General features: G+C 35.0%; 1 protein-coding gene across 1 annotated transcript in view; it reads right to left on the minus strand.

Moving 5' to 3' along the window:
• DNAH8 (dynein axonemal heavy chain 8) overlaps positions 1 to 19,779 on the minus strand; it is a 136,296-nt gene that overhangs the window by 89,903 nt on the left and 26,614 nt on the right. The window contains exons 20-30 of the mRNA XM_065834088.2: positions 19,425 to 19,531; positions 17,934 to 18,015; positions 15,283 to 15,499; positions 13,046 to 13,236; positions 11,841 to 11,967; positions 8,291 to 8,526; positions 6,195 to 6,299; positions 5,087 to 5,200; positions 4,454 to 4,516; positions 3,246 to 3,346; positions 2,223 to 2,360 (exon numbers count right to left, since the gene is read on the minus strand). Of these exons, the coding sequence (XP_065690160.2) occupies positions 2,223 to 2,360; positions 3,246 to 3,346; positions 4,454 to 4,516; positions 5,087 to 5,200; positions 6,195 to 6,299; positions 8,291 to 8,526; positions 11,841 to 11,967; positions 13,046 to 13,236; positions 15,283 to 15,499; positions 17,934 to 18,015; positions 19,425 to 19,531 (1,481 nt within the window). The remainder of the gene's footprint in view (positions 1 to 2,222; positions 2,361 to 3,245; positions 3,347 to 4,453; positions 4,517 to 5,086; positions 5,201 to 6,194; positions 6,300 to 8,290; positions 8,527 to 11,840; positions 11,968 to 13,045; positions 13,237 to 15,282; positions 15,500 to 17,933; positions 18,016 to 19,424; positions 19,532 to 19,779) is intronic.

The following is a 19,779-nucleotide window of genomic DNA, read 5'->3' on the forward strand; positions in this document are numbered from 1 at the left end:
CAATTTCATATTTTCTGCATCAGGTACAATATGACAGTCTGTGTCTGTTTTAGAGCTATGTTGGTCCCATGTGGTTGCCAGTACGTTCATGTTGATTAGATCCCTGGTTGCTGTCAAACAATGTTTAATACCTGCCTGCCTTTCCCTGAAGGGGAAAAGTATTTTGCGTCCATTTGTGGATTATTGTGTAATTTTGACTTCTATAAAACTTAAAATTTGCCTTTTTGAAAGTTTAAACTAGCCAAGATATGAAAAATATTGCTAAAAAAGAGGAGCACAGACATGGTCAAGACAGTGACATCACAGATCACCTTTTTCCTTAGAAAACCAGGCAAGACATCTGAATAGTTTATACATTTCTCTGTTTGCAGCCATGCTTTTCACTCATTAGTAAAGAGTTAATGTCAGGTTCAGGGATTTGGGACACAGGAATCACATACAGCTAAGAGGCAGATTTTGAATGCCATGCTCCAGGTTCCAGAGCTGGGAGCCCTGTTAGCATTACTGAGTCTCATGAACCAGAAGATACTGTTTTACATAAAGACAAGATGCTGCCAATTAGGTGTCTGTCAACAATTTGCTTCACTGAGAGACTCTTACTCCCTAAAATTCTAACAGTATACATAGCCTCAAATTTGGGAAATAAAAATAATGTTTGGTACTCATTTCCTTGAGACGGTTGTAGTCTCCGGTTAACATTTCCCACTTAGAAATTCAGAAATAATGTAAATCTAAGATCCACAGCCTTCAACTCTGACTATCAAAAGTCCAACTTCAAAGCTCTTGAAATTCTTCACTTACTAGTTTTATGCCTAATGACATGTTTGACATATCAGTTAACCTTCAGAAAAATGTGTATTTACTAGACTACCATGATGTCTTGGACTAGAAGCCAATAACAAAACAAAAACCAAAACCAAAACACAACAAAAAAATTCAAGTATAAAAATTGCCACATTCTGTAGTAAAGATCCACTCCTTGTAGTTTAGGAAGGTTATTATACTATTTTTGGTTTACCTGAACCCATCAGTGTGATAAGCCACGAAAAACTGCCAATGTAACGTCAAGAGGTAAAATATGTTGACAAATGGAGAATGGAAGCAAATGATGGGTAAGTATGTGGGATGTCTACTTAACGGCCTATTTATACTGAAGGTTTTTTTTCTTTACTGCATTTACAAAAGTAATTGCCCTTTTATACACTTCTACTTGAACTACCTTAAACAAATGTCAATTTCAGAGAGTAATAGAATTTAGCTCTTGTGGAGCTCTGTATTTTAGCAATTAGATTTTAACATTATCTAAGATTGATTTAAAGGTGTTTAACTAGGCCTGCACTGCTCTATAATTGCAGTATAGTTGTACTCTAAAATACCAAATACTGGAACAAGTACAGATGTACATCAATTAGTCCTGCCTTTATTTTGGAGATTAATAATGAAAAATTCTGGAATATTGTTCTAAAAGGAGGACTAGGAATGCAAAGAAAAGTGCCAGGAAATCTGGATTTTTTTTAGGATGGAGCTTGCCAAGCTTATAACAGGACCCTCTTAGGTAGCAGGAGAGTTGGGGACTGAAGTCAATGATGCAGTTACTCTGTTATGAAATAATCCTTGTCTTATGTGTTCTATTTCTTCCCAAAAATAATATATGTGCATTTGAAAAATCTAAAAACAGAGTCAAATTAAAAGGTCAGAAAATAGTTCTGAAACAAACTAATTATAGATCTCATCCTCTCAACAGTGTCAAAAACCTTTTAAGCTTTCAGTATTACTGCAATGTTTGTAACTTTTTTACAAACCCACACTATGTAAGACACTAAGCATTGTTAATAAATTTGAAATGACAGAAATGTTTTTTTAAAAAAATGACAAATTATTCTAAAAGACTCACGAATGTTATTCTTTTATTCAGGACTTCAAATCAATGGGCTAATCCTAGTTTAAGAACTTACCTTTTACAAGATCTCCTAATCTCTTGGTTGGTTTCAGCTAAGGAGATCAATGCTTCAAATGACTGTATGCCCTTCAATTATCAAAACTATTGGTAAAGGCTGATAAACTAAAAGTGCAGTGTTATTCCACTCTTCCTTGAAGAATCTTATCACTTTATGATCACCTTATTAGTGGAAGGTTTTATTTTAATAAAACAAATAGCTTTACTGAAGTTACTTAATTCTTAATGCATTGCACATCAGCTATAATTCATATTATTAGCACACCTGTTTTGAAATTCCAGAAGTTCAGCATTGATTTTTTCAATATCTACATCTGTCCAAAGTATTTCATAATAACCATTGATATTGTTTATTACAGTATCATATAATCCATACAGTTTCTGAAGAAAGCCTAACTCCTTCCTGAGGGGGAAATAAAAAAATCAAAATGGTGATTTCAATTAGCTATTTGGATATCTATCTCACAATAATTAAATACATGGTATATGAATATAACTACAAATGATTGAGGTAAATCAATTAGATTATGTCTCTTAATGTAGAAAGTAAGGCTTCACTAATAAAATCCACAAAAAAGAGCAGATGGTGCTAAGGACCTAATATCTACACTAAACATATTCTGGGGAAGATTTGCTTTAGTTCTATAAAACTTCCATTCATCCAAAAGGAACCTAGCTTATGTACTCTGCACTGGCTCTGCAATGCAAAGCAAAGCATGGCAAGTGGAGACAATGAGCCAATTTACTTTAGGAGTGCTCTGTGAACTAAAACGATAACCTAAAAACAGCCAGAAAGGGTCAGATCCTCATCTGGTATGAATCATCATCAAACCATTGAAACAGCTGGTTGAGAAACTTTAGAATTTGATTCTCATTTGTACAGCTGCTCCAAAAACTTAAGCTTTCATAAAAGTCCTAGTTATATCTCTCATATATGATGATACACTGACCTTTCCTTTTTTTTCTCTTTGTATCATATCTGAATATATACTACTATATTTATTCATCTACTTATATAAAAGCATATGTATATTTCTAGCACATGTTATTCTACTCCTTTATATGGTATTTACATGCAGTAAAATAATCTGGTATGATTCTGTTACCATTATAAATACAACTATTCTTTACCAGAAAATTCATTAAACCTCTAAAATGTTAATTGATTTTTTTTTTTAATTTAAGAAAATGGAAACCTTCCATATTGTAATAGTTTCCTCTTCGATGGACCGTAAGCCTTTCTGACATACTTAATAAACATGTAAGACAGCTGTATTTCCACAGTTACCTGATCTTTTGCAAAACTGCATAATCTGTGACAGGCAATCCAAACAACTGCTCACCAGATGAGTATGTGATAAACTTTCTCCACAGCTCATCAAAGTTAGCCTGATAAAATTAGGATTCATACAGAAAAAATGAAAATATTTTTACAAGTTTTAATTTAAATAATTAAACAGTTCTAAACTTGTCTTGAAATAATTCTATTAGAAGCATACTTAATTGTCTGAAAATATTGTTGATCTAAAATTTTGAACAGTTCTCATGTAATATAATACTCAAATTCATATATTGAATTTAAATAGTGAAAACGGAAGCAGTAATTTGAAGAAGCATTTTATAAAAATGGGATGTGAAATTAATTCCGCATCACTGAGAAAAAATCTACAGTCTGAGAAAAACACTGAAGAGTACTAAAAAGTACAATTACTTTCAAAGTATAACTGTTGTCCAAAGGCTATGATTACCATTAATAATTGGAATGAAGAATGATTTTTGTATTACTATCCATAACTACAAGGCATTATTTTGGCAAAATAATAAATACAGTCAATTTGACCAAAATCACTCAATTTTCAATATGTATTTGATGCATTAGTAAGTTTAAGCACCTTCTGCTAGTTAGTGCTTTTCATAAAGTTTGAATTTACTTTTTTACAATCTACACAATATGAAGACACTGACAAAAGTCTTATTGAAAAAAATCTTCAAGCTACTGTAACTCGCAGAGAAAGGAAGAAGGATTTAAAAAAATATTAAAACCTGGTTATGGACCCATGAACTAAGATTCATAACAAACAAATATAAATTTCAAAGACAATTAGATAATGGGAAATATGAACTTTAAAAGATGGAAGTATTAGTTACTGCGAATGATACATAACCCAGCTTCTTTTCAGTCATTATTCAGCTGATGTACTTGACTCTTTCCTCCTCTACTTCTTTTATTACTTCAAGTCAATAATTTCTGCTCACAAAATGCAAGGTTACCCATCAATCAATCAATCAATCAATCAATCAATCAATCAATCCTTCTAGATTTAGGAAAACATTGCCTAATAGGAACTGAAGTATAGTTAACACAATACTACACAGAACATCCACCAAGACACATTTACCAAAGCTTGTAAAATGTGTCTGTTTCTAAAATTATTTTGCTAAGCAATAGCAATTCTAATTTTAATTATTTGGAAACTCAACAGTTTATTTTCTTACCTGAAAGATCTGTAGTCTATTACTGGCTTCCTGAGGTGGAATACTTGGAACCATAGGTCCTTCCTTTCAAACAAGCAATAACAAAATTTGAATATTAGTTCTGAAAGTGACGGAAGGCCACTATATTCACAAGTCATAACAAAATGCATATTTTTTGGTAGTCAAAATCCAATGAAGTTATGTATCTTGGCAATGCAATACTTAGCATGGTAAATCTAAGGAAAGATAACTTTTATGACATTAAAAATTATTTAGTGTAATTAAACTGAATAGGACAGGACTTCCATTTTTCATATTTTGTTCTTTTGTTGAAAGTGAGCAGCTTGAGACCATCTTTTTTAATGCTGATGCATGAACAAAGATGCCACAACATGTTCTGCAATGTCTAAATTAATTTCTAAATTAATATTTCAATGCAAGTTGTATGACCAGTGATTATTTTCTTTCCTTTCAGAGTTGTGTGCACTACTACTTCATACTGAAAAGTTTGACCTAGGATGATGACTGCTTAGCAACCATGGTGTCAAACCCTCAGTAGCTTAGCAGAATAAAATTCTGGCACCTAACTACTGCAAACCAAAAATATTAAAAAACTAAATACAAGTCTTACAGGTAACTACTAAATTCATTTACCGTTTCATATGACATGGCAAAGCTTGTGACATCCTCCTGAAAAACTGCGACTGACTCTAGCAAATTACTCTTAAATTTAGGCTGAACTTGAACCAACTCATCTTGAACTCTGATCTGACATAAACAAAGATTAAAATCAAAGTTATTCCTTTAAATATCAGGAGCAGATATTTGAGTTAAATATGAATAAAAATTATAAATAAAACTAATTAAAATTCAGAACAAAAATTATTTGAAGAGAAATATGGGTTTTTTCCTTTTATGGTGCTATATGGTCAATTTTTGAGATGAAAAGTGGGGAAACACACAAACAGAACTATTAATAACATAATAAAATCTCCCCTCCACCTTTAAGTGAATATGTTTATTACAAGGGGGTGGTGGAATAAAAGGACACAGAAAAAAAAAATCGTATTCCCTTCCTTTTTCTCCCTTCAAAAAAAGTCTCAAAACCCAAAGTGTTTGGGTCCTCTTCCTCAAGGATGATTTAGTTTTCTCTTTAACAACTTACTTATTCTTTGTTTAAAAGTTTGAGAGAAAGAATCAAGAGATACATGAAATGCAAATGTAAAATATACTCTTAAGCTTCAGAGCAACTAATCTGTGGGACAGAATCTACTTTAATTGTTCCAACAGATATCTACATATTTCCATCTAAATTTCTACACTACAGAAAATATGCAAAAAACATTGAGCTTTTGAGGGATATAAGGCTGCCCTAAGCAATAAAAGTAAATGCACAATCACCACTTAGAGATAAGAGCACTGACAGAAAATGCACTTCTTAAAAAACAGGTAATCTAAGGGTAGAAATCTTCCTGATCAGACAAAAATTACAAAAACCTGGAAAGGAAGGAGAGTACAAAGAGCAGAGATATATTTTCATGCAGGTTTTAAGCATATATCTAAAAATCATAATAATATTTACATACTAAAGAGTTATATAAAATTAGAAAATGGACACTAATCAAAGGTATAGAAAATAGCGTGCAACTGAGGCCAAGAAGGAGAAAACAGATTGGAGTGACAATTGCTCGCACACTGTCATTTATACACCGAAAAAAGCACATGAAGACAAATGGAAAATAACATAGTTATATATACTTACAGCTTTTTTCTGTAATTTATTAAAAGAATATCTGAGTGAATCAACTCCTTCTGATTCCTCTTTTGTAACTTGAATTTCAAATCTATTTAAAATGGCATAGGCTTCCTAGAGAAAAAAAGTAAACCTTAGGAATTATGTATTTTAAGTTGATTTGTAGGAACATAGACCTAATTTGTAGGAAACATTTTAAAGAAAATCTGTTCATGTAATTTAGGCAAAAATATTTTTTTGTGGGGGCTTTTTTCTTCTTTTTTTTTAATAAGGATAATGGATGAAGAACTAGGTAACAACAGCAAAAAATATTTCTTGAAAGATATCTTGGTCGAAATACTAGAAAAAATATACTAACAAAATAAATTTATTATTTAAAATATATATCTCAATATATGTCAATAGTAATTTTATTTCAGTCATCTACATTTCACCTGGATCTAGATTTTGATTAATTTTTCCTAACTCTAAATAACTAGGCATACTAAACTACACATTTCTAAATGTTTTACCGTATCACCTATAAGATATTTATTACTATGTTTGCCAAGCTATCAAATGCCTGTATACATATCGCTTGTCGTCATTTGCAATTTGTTTGCATATCTTCTGCTTCATCATCCTCCTCCTACAAACATGACATTATCTAAAGATTATTTTCATATTTTATAGTTTCCCAACAGGTAGGCAAAAGATTTGCTAATGAAGACAAACAGCAGTATGCATTACGTTAGCTGCTCCTTTGACCCACAACTTGTATTCTGTGTGGTTTATGATGGCTGATAAACACAGTTGTCTAATCCATGCAGATATCAGCTTCTGGAGGAAGTGTAGACTGAAACATTGAAGTTGAAAGGGGCCTCTGAAGATTGACTAGTCCAACCTCCTCAGAGCAGAGTCACCTAAATCAGGTTGCCCAGGAACATGTACATTCAGGTTTTTAATATTTTCAAAGACAGAGTCCACAACCCCCTCTGGGCAATCTGTTTGAGCCTTTAAGAACCCACCCAGTAAATTTTTCTTCAGTTTAAATTGAATTTGCTGTATTTCAGTTTGTGCATGTTGACTCTTGTTCTTTAACTGGCTGACACTGAAAAGATTCGGGTTCTCTCTTCCTTCTTAGTCCCCATCAAGTACTTATACATATTGATAAAAATACTTCCTGCACCTTCCTTCTCCAGAATAAATGATTACCACTTCCATGTCTTCAGCCTGAAGACAGTCAAGCTAAGAAATAATATTTAGTAGACCTGAATATTACTTTACATGTTGAAATAATTATTCAGGTTCTTCCTTCACTTGTTTAACGTCTACCCCTTTTGGATTAAAGAACTGGTTATATTTACCTTCAAACACTCTCTGTACCATTCCTGGCTTACAAACTACCACATAAATTGTTAAGACAACACTGACTTTCGTAACACAAAACTAGACAAAGTGACAACAATCCACTGAAAGTCTGGTATCATGTTAATAGAACAGTCTTCAGGAAAGAAAGTGTTAGAACAACACAATTTCTTCTCCAAAAGGCAGATGAAAATGTAAAACAAATGTGTTCTATTAAGCTGACTGTTTCAGAATGTGATAATCGATACCAAGTATATCTAAAAATCAGCTTCTTTTAGCTTCTTTCTTAGAGGGAAAACTAAAAGAATGCTGCAAGTTTCTGAGAGCATACAATGATGTGTGGATCCGTGAATATATTTTGCTTATATTTAGAGGGGTTATATGATCAAGATGTTTGTTTATAAATACAGAAAAGTTAAAAGGAGGATTAAGGCTAATGGAAAAGCACACAGCAAAAGGGAGAGCATTACTCCCTTGTATTCTCATCTGCTATATTCTGCTTGTTGTCTCCTAGATGGTTGTTATATTATAATTTATTTGAGAATTATTTTTCTTTTCTGCATTTCTACAGTATCTAGCAAAGTATCTAATAACCAATTCATAATTTATAATAAAAATAACAACAAAAATATTTCTTTATTTCCCATCTTCAGCCTAGATCCTTCAGGACAGTAAACTGTTTGGGGTCTCAGTTGATCTTATGACTCCCATCATATAATAGCACTTTTATCAAGATAAAAAATTAAAAGTCATCTTACTTCAATAGGTCCCAGAGTCATATCCATTTCAATTCTCTTATCGCGTATGGCAGATAAAGCTTCCATTGCAAATCTGACATCATCTAAGTCACGCAGAGGTCGAGCCAATTTCTTTAAATGTTCACTTATGAATGACATCATGTCTGTCATTTTCTTTTTATATTCCTCATTCATATACTGGCAGAGGACCATTTTCCAGGCTTTGGCTTCAGTTGCTAAAGCTATTTTCAGTGGTGCTGTTTAACAAAAAATTAATAAATGAAAAATTCAATCTACTTTTTTTTTTTTTCCTGTGAAAAACCCTCCATATCATCACATATGGTTCTTTAAAAGCAATTAGGAAAATCAGGCAGGCAATCCAATTACCACATTTTAAAAGTTACAAAATAATTTCAACTTATTTAAGTGTTGTTTAATTGTATATTATGATATCTGTAAAGCATACTGGTAAATTTATCTAATAGAACATATAGAGAAAATGAATAAAGAAGAAAAGGTCTTCATATTAATGTAGATTCTCAGAGAATAATTTTGGTATATCTTAACCAAATGTATAAAGATCAGTGATGTTTAAATAGTCTATAACCATTGAGGAAATGGTATCTGGGGATTTTAATACAGGGATTTGGAATACTTCACTACTAAAACTGTAAGGCGTCACATCAGGTCATATGCAGTTTATATATAAACACAGACCAACAGTGAAGATACAGAGAAGCCAATCATTGGCACTCTAGCTTATTATCAGAATAAGTTAGGATTTTAATAGGCAGCATTTTGTACTTTGGTGAAAGAAACTGAAACATACTAGCAGCAAATAACTTTCCTATTCACAAAACAAATTTTGCAGCAGATATACAGCGTGTTTAAAAAAGATGCATCCAATTTGAAATCCCTATTGTCTCTGCAACCATGAACCGTCCATGAATGAAAATCTTACCACTTGAAAGGGTAGGGCACAGAGTTTCACATGATTAGTGCTAGATGCTTGTCGAGTGCACAAACAGCCCCTGGCCTCAGCCATTTGCAAGCCAAATTTTGGAATTACGTCCATCTTTTTGAAACACCCTGTAGCTTCTCCTTTGATAATGTGGCTATTAGCATTAAAAATCTGATTCCTGAAGGCCAGGGTAATTCAAGAAAATTATTCTATCCTGTCCAGAAGGTGTAATATGTGCATTATAACAAACCAATTTCCAAACCTAAATTGAATCTGAGAAAAATACCTGCTTCCCCAGATCATAAAACAATTTAATATCCTTATTCTGAACATAGAGTATTTGGCTCCCTCTGATGCAGTAGTCACAGATGAGGGAGTGTGGCAGAATGCAAACTCCCCTCTCTCCGCCCCCCCTCCTTCAGTATGGAGGGAGTAGGCACATCTCCCTCTCTCTGCTACTTGATGCTAGCAGCTTCTTTTGTTTGGCCCAGAGCACCCTGGCCAGGGCCATCAGGAGAAGGGATTGCCAAGGCGCCAGTGAGCCGCTGGGCGCCTGTGACCAGTGTGGGGGATGTTTGGAGGCTTCAGGGGCACCCCACACACGGTGTGGGGGTGCAGAGAAGCTTCTAGAATGCCTACAGTCAGGTCTGATCAGTCAGTATAAAAACGGGACTCTCTCGTCGAGACTGGGCCCATTGTTGCCGGTCTCTCGGAGCTGCGAGCTGAAGATGCTGCCGCCGAGAGCCCCCGTCCCCAGGATGGAGACCCCGCTTGCCTTGCTGTCACAGGTGTGAGTAAAACCCCTCGCAGGATTGCGAGTATATTTATCCTTTCCGTGCACATATGCACGTGTAACTTCCCGTGCTTAATACAAGCACGTATAAAATTATTTCCTCGCACAATCGCGAGTGTAACTTTATTCCGTGCACATTTGCACGCGTACTTTAAATTATTTCCTCGCACAATTGCGAGTGTGTTTTCCTCCCGTGCTTCCACATAAGCATGTGTAGTATTCCGTGCACATTCGCACGTGTAAGTAAATTAACCCTCGCAGAATTGCGAGTGTATTATAAATTTACTCTCGCGGAATCGCGAGCGTACGCTTTACCTGTATCTCTTTAAGAATAATCCCGCACCGTGTTCAGGCAAGTGTGTACTCCTCTGGGACTTGGGGGTGGTTCCAGCATTGTTTTGGGTGAAGCCACATGCATGCACTCTGTGGACCGCCTGTTGTACCAGTTGCTGCCCCTTAATAATTTTCCTCAACTGATACCCGAACCCATATTTAAGTCACTTTTGGAGTGCTAAAACCCTGTTTCTCACCGGTTTAATAAAAGTTGTTTTGGACTCTGTTGTCCCTTAAATTAGCCTCGGGGTGCCATCAACCATCAACAAAAAACATATTTTTGGATAAAATAATATACAGAAAGACTTTTATAGAGTGAATTAATCAGCTCCAGAGTGGTTTCATTAATAAGAAGGTGCATTCAGGAAGTGGATGAGGATATGCAGTCAGGAGTGTGACATTTTTGCATATTCACTGAAAGCAAGTTAGGGACAGCACACCAGCTAGATCTTGAAATGAACTCTAGTCAAAATGTGCAGCTTCTGTCTTCTGTGACATAAGAGGAAGTCAAATTGCACAGAGGTAATTTCTTAATCTAATCAATCTAATCTCTCAGAAGATGGGGGTTTCTCATTAGAAACATGACCGCACCGGTATTTGCAAAGGGATACATTTACTACTTGTCCCTAGATAACAACCACGATAACGTCTGCCACAGAAAGTAGAAAAAAACAAAGAAGAATGACATGGATCCAGAGAGGACACATTAGCTACATAATAATCTGTGATGTAGGAGGGATAAGTGCCATTGAAATCCTTGCTTCTCTGTCATAGCACAAACAGCTTAATTCTTCAGCAAGCAGTTGTTTGAAGAGAATACATTTTTCCATACCAGATTTTTCTTCAGAATACATGATCAATGAGTACCACGTTGTCAGGGTCACAGAAAGCCAGGTACTGAGGTACAGTACCCTATAGAACTGAGAACATTCTATGTCAGGAAACACATTCCAACACTAGGTCTTGGTGCCAGCTACTCCACCTTTAAAACTAGAGCTGGACAGGAAAACACAGAATATTCTGAGAGCTGTGGATGTTGAACATGGGAATGGCTAAGCAGCCGTATCTCCTGCTGAAACAAACATTGATAGCAATAAAGAAGATAATGCAGCTATGTGCTAATCTTGTGCCAATAGCAAAGAAGGTGATTTATGTTTCCAATGCTCTTTATAATCACTAGCTGACCTGGTGCCAAAGAGGAGTGCCAGGGATGATCAAATCAGTGTCAATACACATTCATTAGCTCCGTTGCAAGTCTCCACAATAACTTCACAGCCATGACAGAATCTAATTTCACCACTCCAAAGAGGAGAAGGCAGTGGGAATGGAGAGTTTTTTCAAGTCAGATTTCTTAGAAGGGTCTGAGTGACCCCTGGCTGACCAGTCAGGGAGGTCTCTTCAGTAATTCTATTCATATTGTAAGCATTTATTTCAGATAACAAACAAAATAACACTGCACATACCAACAGATGCAAATGTCATACCTGTATGCAATTCAATTGGACCAAGTAGAATAGTAGGGTTTAAATCTTTTGTGTCTTCCTCAAACGCAGCATAGTAAAGTATTTGTTCTTTAATATCAGTCAGAGATGGACAAGTAGCAAAAAATTCCTGTGTGTAGTTTAAAATGTCAATCAACAAATGCCCTTTTTTGTACTTCTGGTAAAACAAGCAGCAAGTTATTCATGAATTACTGAAAATATATACCAATATTATACCTGGTTTTAGCCTTCTGTAGCCTTACTAACACATTGTAAAATGCATGTGATGAGGCATTCATGTTCATCAATTTCTCTGTCAGTAACTCCCAAGCTTGTTGGGAAATTCCAGTCAAATTTAATAGAGAAACAGATATCCAAAACATGGTAAGTGTCTACTGGTTTTGTGAGAACAGGGGATGAAACAGAGATCAAAAAAATATACACAGAGAGGTTACACTATTAGCCCAATTATGTGCAAAACAATCACAATAAAAAACACTCTCTAAGTAGTTCTGTGAGCAGAACTCAACTGACAAAAGGTTTCGGGTTTTTGAAATGCTGCATTTTAAATATGTTACACAACAGCTATATTCAATGTAGCTACATTTGTGAGCAAGTAATAAACACCAAAAGCTGTTTCCTGCTTCTATTCTTCCGTCTGAGAGTACCCAGACAGGCATTGAAAGGGTTATCATAGCACTAAAGAAAGAATGTAGAAACTAGAGCATGCGTGTATAAAACTTAACTGCATTGTTATTGAGGTTTTCTCTGCAGCAGTATCGTTTTCTTCAGTAGTAACTAGATCAAACTAATAATATTTGATTATATTAACATTTTAATTAGACTAACAGTAAATTCTCAGCTCTACATATAAAGTAGTTACAGAAACCAACTTTCTTCTACTCAGCCTCTGAATTTAAACTCACAATTAAAACTCTGTTGTTAGAAGAACAGTGTTCCTGTGTGACCTCATCTAGGCGTTCCTGCTCTGGCAGGAGGATTGGACTAGATGATCTTCTGAGGTCCCTTCCAATCCCAAACATACTGTGATACTGTGATACTGTTAAGGAAATATACTACTCTTAAGAAGACAGAATAAGAATTTCAGCTATTAATGTGTTTTCTACATCTTTCTCCTTGATGTTTTCTGATTTTGAAAGCTAAGATTAATGAAGAACAGTCATGTAGGTGATCATCATTAAACTTGCCTGAATTTTGGCATCTCTATCTTCTGTCCAGAGCTCCTTATATTTATGAAAGTCCTGCAGAACTTTACTAGCTGCTTCTCTTATAGAATTCACAGATGAAGAGAGGAGCACAACTAATTTAGAAATATCTTCATTTTCTGCAACAGGTGAGTAAAAATTTCTTTGCTTTCTGGCGATCACAATACCTTCAACTCCTGTAAAATAAAATTATATGTAAAGGAATGAACCATTAAAAATCTGGTTAGGATTCTCTTCTAAACTTACACATGTCAAGATAAGCAATGTAAGCCTTCATTAGCCTTCAGTAAGGCTAATTGTCCTTCTTCAAATGTTTACCTGACTGCTTAATATTAAGTACAAAGGGCCAGGCTCTATGCAGCTAGGTCAAATTCAATCTAGAGCAAATGTTTCCAAATTGAAAGAAAATAGTCTTAATTCACAAATGTATTTTTTCCACTGTAATTTAATTGTAACTAGAACATGGAAAAGCCTCATAAACAGTCTGTGTTATTTTATATTCTTTTTAAAATCATATAAATAAAGTTTTAAATTGTATAAACCCCTTAAAAGTGTGTAAGTAACTCTAACATGCTTCAAATAGATAACTCTTATCATTCTATTTAATGACTTCAAAAACATGATTAACTTTGTCAAGAAATAGTTTCTCATGGTTTGGAGCTGCACTAATCATACAAACAGCTAACATCAAAGTATTTTAAGTCTTGTCTAAAAGAGGTTAGAACTGAATGAAGAAGAGGAAAAAAAAAAGGAGAGAAAGAGAGAAAGAGAGAAAGAGAGAAAGAGAGAAAGAGAGAAAGAGAGAAAGAGAGAAAGAGAGAAAGAGAGAAAGAGAGAAAGAGAGAAAGAGAGAAAGAGAGAAAGAGAGAAAGAGAGAAAGAGAGAAAGAGAGAAAGAGAGCAAGGACAATCTAGAGATTTTCCTAAACCTCTTGCTTCCAAATATGCTTTCAAAGGCAGTTTAGACACTGGTAGCTGTTCCAGTTCCACTGCTGATGTTGAAACAGCAGCCCTGTCTCTTTCAAGAACTACAAGTAAGTTCAAACAGGAAGAAAACAAAATGCAACTTATCACGTCCTTCTTTCATCTTTGACGAATTGCTGAGACAATCAGGGTCCATATAGACCTGATATCTAATGAGTCACTTACGTCATAACAATGTCTGAGCATTTGACACCGATTTAAGAGAATGGAGAAGAAAAATCCCCTCTTCCCATCACACACATTGTTCAATGGAGGTGGATTTAATACAACCCCAAGTCCTCTTTTAGTCTGAAGACCTTTTCAGGGATCTGGTCACTGGAAACAAAGTCTCAGATTGATCCATCCTTGTCACTGTACTCCATAGATCTCAGTGACCAAACATTAACGTATGCCCCAGGTGCTGCTGACAAGTAGTTTAAGGTCATGAAAGTGTTTACTCTCTGGTGGTGTATTTTGATACAGAATAGGAAAAGGCTATGTCTGTCTAGTGATGATAGTTCCTGACACCCTGCTTGAAGCCCATTAAAGAGCTTAAAATCATACAAAGCACATCAGTAGAATAAAGTCCCAACTCTGGACTATCAGAAAGAAAAACTTTTCAAAATATTAAAGATTTTCCAAAAGAATCACAATAAAGATATATCTGTATTGCTGATCACTGGCTCAGCTAAGCAGCTAAAAGATGGTAAAAATATATTTGGGCTTTTGTGGATGCTTGCAAAGAATATGGGGGGAGATGCTTAAAAATAGTATTAAGGAAAAAAGTATCTGACTAGAATGGATGCAGATCTATCTGCAGTCAGAATATTCACATGAACAAACACTTGGAATGTTTTATAATCCATTAAAATAGCTCATATTTCATCTCAATATTCCAATGAGAGCTAGTCAACAATCATTGTTTATGGTTCCAACTATATCATTCTGGCTACATCCCACAGTGAGTATGTAAAAAGATGACTTAACAATCTTACTTTGCCTCAAATTAAATAGGAAATTCAGAATACAGCATTTTTCTAAGATATTTTGCTTATTGTTTTGCATTGTTCTAACATTTATGTAAGCCTGTAAAGCTATTTCTTAAAAATACAGCTAATTAAAAAAATAGCCCTCCCCCAAATAATTCAAGATAATCTAGAGTTGGTCTCTTTAAAAAAAAAATAGTTTGTTCACAAATATTTATATATGGCATTTTTATTAAAGTAAAAAGTTGATATAAGGAAAAAACAAACACACACTTACTTTCCCCTTTGCTCTTTTTTTTTTCCTTGGCTTTTTTTCCTGGTGATCCAAAGCCTGCTGAAGATGCTTGCCATGTGCCTGGTTCTGCTTTTAAATTGGATTTTTGCACATGTCTCTGCCCCCACTGAGCAACTCCACGACTTACTTCCAGTATTAACTGCGTCACTTGATTGATAGCTTGCTGTATATCGTCTAAACTGGGAACAATTATCTGTTTAAAACAGTTAAGATATTGTTGAAATAAATACAACTGATTTATATTTTTTAAGACCTCAGTTTTACTCCACTCATAGTGAACTGCAGAACTTGCCCCAGAAGAAAAGTTGGAAAATGTAACATCTTGCTGAGAATTGCCTCTAAAGAAACGAAACATACTCTACTGACCTATTTGTACAATCATATTGTGGGTAAAATGACAAGTGTGTGTGTAAGTAGATAGTTTTATTGTGGTTTTTTATGGTTACTTTTTACAATTCCAACAACATTTTAAACAGCATCTTCGTAATGATTTTTATAGGGTGTGGGAATACATTACAAGCCTTGTTTCCTGCATTCTAGAACCAAAAAGCATTAAAAATTGCAAGCCAAGATCCCCCTCTTTGTTTCTCTTAACCATTGGATCCTAAATTCTGTGAGAGAAAAATGTAAGAGGAATGGTCAAATAAATACCTATGGACAGATCATTTTAAAGAAGATTTACAGCTACATTACCTCTCCTTCTAAGTGTTTATCTATACATATACTCACACCATGGGTAATTTCAGGCAAACAAAATCACCTGGATCAAAGTGTCAAAGGTCCTAGTTGAATAAATATTGAATGTTTCTTTTCTCCCAGATGTAGCACTACCTCAAAAACTTTTGCAAGATCACAATGTTAAGTAAATTAATGAAACTCCATGCAGTATCCCTGAAGATCTCTACTTGCATATTTGGCAAAGACTTTGTATCATAATTCTGTGAGCAATCTAATGCCCAGGTAAGAAGAGGAAGAGAACTCATATTCAACTACCAGAGTACATGATAAAAAGAGCTGGCAGGAAAACAAGAATTCTTGATCTGAATCAAGAACAACTAGCTAGCAGAATAGAGCCAAAAAACACAGGCTCTGGTCTGCCATCACCTGCACTGTATAAACACTGGTATGCTCCCTTAGCATAATTAGGAATGATGAAAAAAAGCACTCTCCCAGAAAAAAATATCAGGAAGAGTTTGGTGCATAAAATATGACAGGGGCTGTTCCTAACACACAGTTTGAATGCAAGCTCCTGAATTCAGGAAGAAAAGCATTTACTATGGTGAATACACACCATTTCACGTCAGCACACTCAGGCCTCTAGCCTGTTTTATTTAGTAGCACACAAACAGCCATGAAGTCCAGAACCCAAAACTTTTTGAACTGTATTGGCAGCAATAGTGCTAATTGTGACTTTGTCCTGTCCTTGTTTGAAAATAATTCTATGTAGGATAAGGAGGAGCAAAGGCACACATCAGTGTCTCCAAAATACTAAGCAGGAGGACGAACCTACCTGAGAGTGACCTAGGAAGGAACAGCAAAACAGCATTTCTTGTTAAAATTCAGAAGAAAGATCACTCTTGTGATATGCCCAATCCTCAAATATAGTTCTCAGAACATTATCTTATAGCTTTAATGAGCAAGCTGTTATTCTGAAATTATGAAATCATAGAATGATAGAATGGTTTGTGCTGGAAGGGACTTAAAAGATTATCTAGTTCCAACCGCCCTGCCATGGGCAGGGACACCTTCCAGTAGATCAGGTTGCTCAAAGCCCCATCCAGCCTGGCCTTGAACACTTCCAGGGATGCGATATCCACAGCTTCTCTGGGTAGCCTGTTCCAGTGCCTCACAACTCTCATCATGCACAAGTACACACACACACGGTGTGAATGGACAACAGAACGCCAATATGAACTCTGGTTCAATGTCAAAGGAATATCACCTTGGAACAGAACATTTCTTTCATTATAATTTCATTAACATAAAGCTTTTCATCTTTATAAAACTGTTGGATAATATTAACTTCTCATATATAAAATAAAATACCATACATATTGCTGACACAGACTGATCTGACTCCACAAAAGGAAAGCAAATGCATGCATTTGTTCTTTGCAATCAATCTGTTTGTTTTTTTCTCTGCACACAGAAATCCACAGCTCTTCTCTGGTTTTTGAATCTTGTCATTTTTTTCAGTGTTCTCTCCTTCTGGACACCTAACTTCTATTGAGATTACTAAAGTCAAACTGGGCAAAGATAATGTTCATTATTTTTTTCAAAGGATTTTAAACACACAAGGAACAAAACAGTTAAAAAACAAACATGAAAAATCATGCAGCTGCTACACGTGAAGAACTGTCATCATTCTGCAAAGAGCACTTGATAAACAGATTGCAACATAACTGCTGAAAAACACAAGAATGATAAAAGGCCAGGTTCTGCAAGTATAACTAAGATAGAAACCAGGAACATTGGCACCACAAGCACATTTAATTAGTGTTCTCAGTGAACTGAAAGGTCTGAGCAACTGGATGCTGGTTCAGTAGAAGTGTGCCCACATCCCGTGCTTGAGCAAATGTAGAGATAAGCCAGTGTATTTTACCTTATCTATGTGACAAATAACTTACCATATTGGGAACAGAAAGGTGTACTTCTGCTTTTAGAAAAGGAGGGACCTCTTCAGGTTTGCTTGAATGATCAGAAAACTTGCTGCCACCAAATGTAGCTTTGCTGAAAATAATTTTGAAACATCATAAACACATCACCTATCTTGGAAATATACTTTTGAGCTATGCTTTCTGGGCAAACCCTCATGGAGAATTTTCACATTAAGTTACGAACTACTTGACAAAAGTTACAGAAACTTCTTGTTTAAAGCGTAAAGAGAATACCCAGGGCTCCATCATTCAGAAAAATGCTACCTTGGATCCAGCTACTGCTTTAAGAATTGTTTATCCAGAATATTTTCTGATTCTGGATTTTAATCTCTCAATTTAAGAATGATGGAACTCTGCCAGTGCTGTGAGTAGGACATAAAAACATTTTACTGACCATTTCATGCAACGACCTATCAAAAGTAAGTTGTCTCATTATGTTCTAGATAAATCTTCAACAGAACAAGAAAAAAATGTTTCACAGACAACAAGCTAGTGCACATGAGCTGAACCCACTCAAAACTAAAACCAAAAACAAAGGGCAAAGTACAATTTCTAAATGCTATGGCACGACAAGGTGACCAAATAAGGGAGGATTCAATAATACAATACCATAGACAAATATGAAGGACACATGCCTATTGACATCAGTAAGATCAGGTTTTCAATACGATTTCTATGAGGTGTCCTCAGAAAAAGAAAAAAGTAACTCAAGCTTCAACATACACTAATGACAAAACACCATCAGCTTCATATGCTTAAAATAAATTCTCTTAATAGAATGCTAAGTAGGATTTTCAATATATAGTACATACTGAAACAATTCTGTCTCTGAAGTGTATGCCTGTTTGAGCACAGAAGAATCTATAGAAAATACACTGAATATAAGAGAATGATAAAATCATATGTATCTTGCCATTATATAGTATTAATAAGGAGTGCATGGATGATCTTTAACCCATGGGAGCTTTGACTGCATAGCCATGGTTGCAGAAATAATCTGAAATGAGAGAAACATATAGATACGCTGCCATACATGACCTAGAATGATCATTTAATTTCTAGTTATTTGTGTTGGACAATACATGGTACTAACAGCATCTTCAAAGCAATCCCAAGGGAAATATATGGCAATAAAATCAAAAGAGTACAGGCAGAGGGGAAACAGTAGTAGAAATAAACTCCATTTTGTGCACAAAACAAAATGCATAGACTATAACTAACAATGTAAATAATTATAGCATAAAAGGAAAGTGTGGGCCCAAAGCATCACTACAACAAAAAAAGAGAGAGTTCTCCAAGTTCTGCTTGAGCTAAAATGGCCAGGAGGTCTGGAATTGTTTGACTAATGATACATGAGCATCTACCATTACACATGTGAATACATATTTTCATTATTATATTAACACAGAAATAACTTTGTTCTGGTAATTTTATTGAATAAATCTTTCATTTGCAACTTACTTTGAAACAAATATTCTCTTTTTCAGACTATCCAAAGAGAGTCGAGTGGCTTTCTGGAGGCTGTCTAGCAGCTGGTGACTGAAATAGGCAATCATCGCTGTACATTTCTGCAATAAATAAAATGTACATTATTCACTATTGTATTCAGACAGAAACCTGAAGATTATTTCAGATGGTTTTAAGTCAAACATATTAGTCTCATCTGAACGAATTTATGTTGTAAGTTACACAACAAACACAGGGGGAGAAGCTGGGGAAAAAATAGCTTGTAAGTAAAACCTGCCTGAAAAAGAGAACATAGCATTTGAGGAAACTCAATTTGTCTTAGACACAGAATACAGAGATCTGGCTGAAG

This window comes from Patagioenas fasciata, chromosome 3 (genome assembly GCF_037038585.1).
Source record: "Patagioenas fasciata isolate bPatFas1 chromosome 3, bPatFas1.hap1, whole genome shotgun sequence".
Taxonomy (NCBI): Eukaryota; Metazoa; Chordata; class Aves; order Columbiformes; family Columbidae; genus Patagioenas; species Patagioenas fasciata.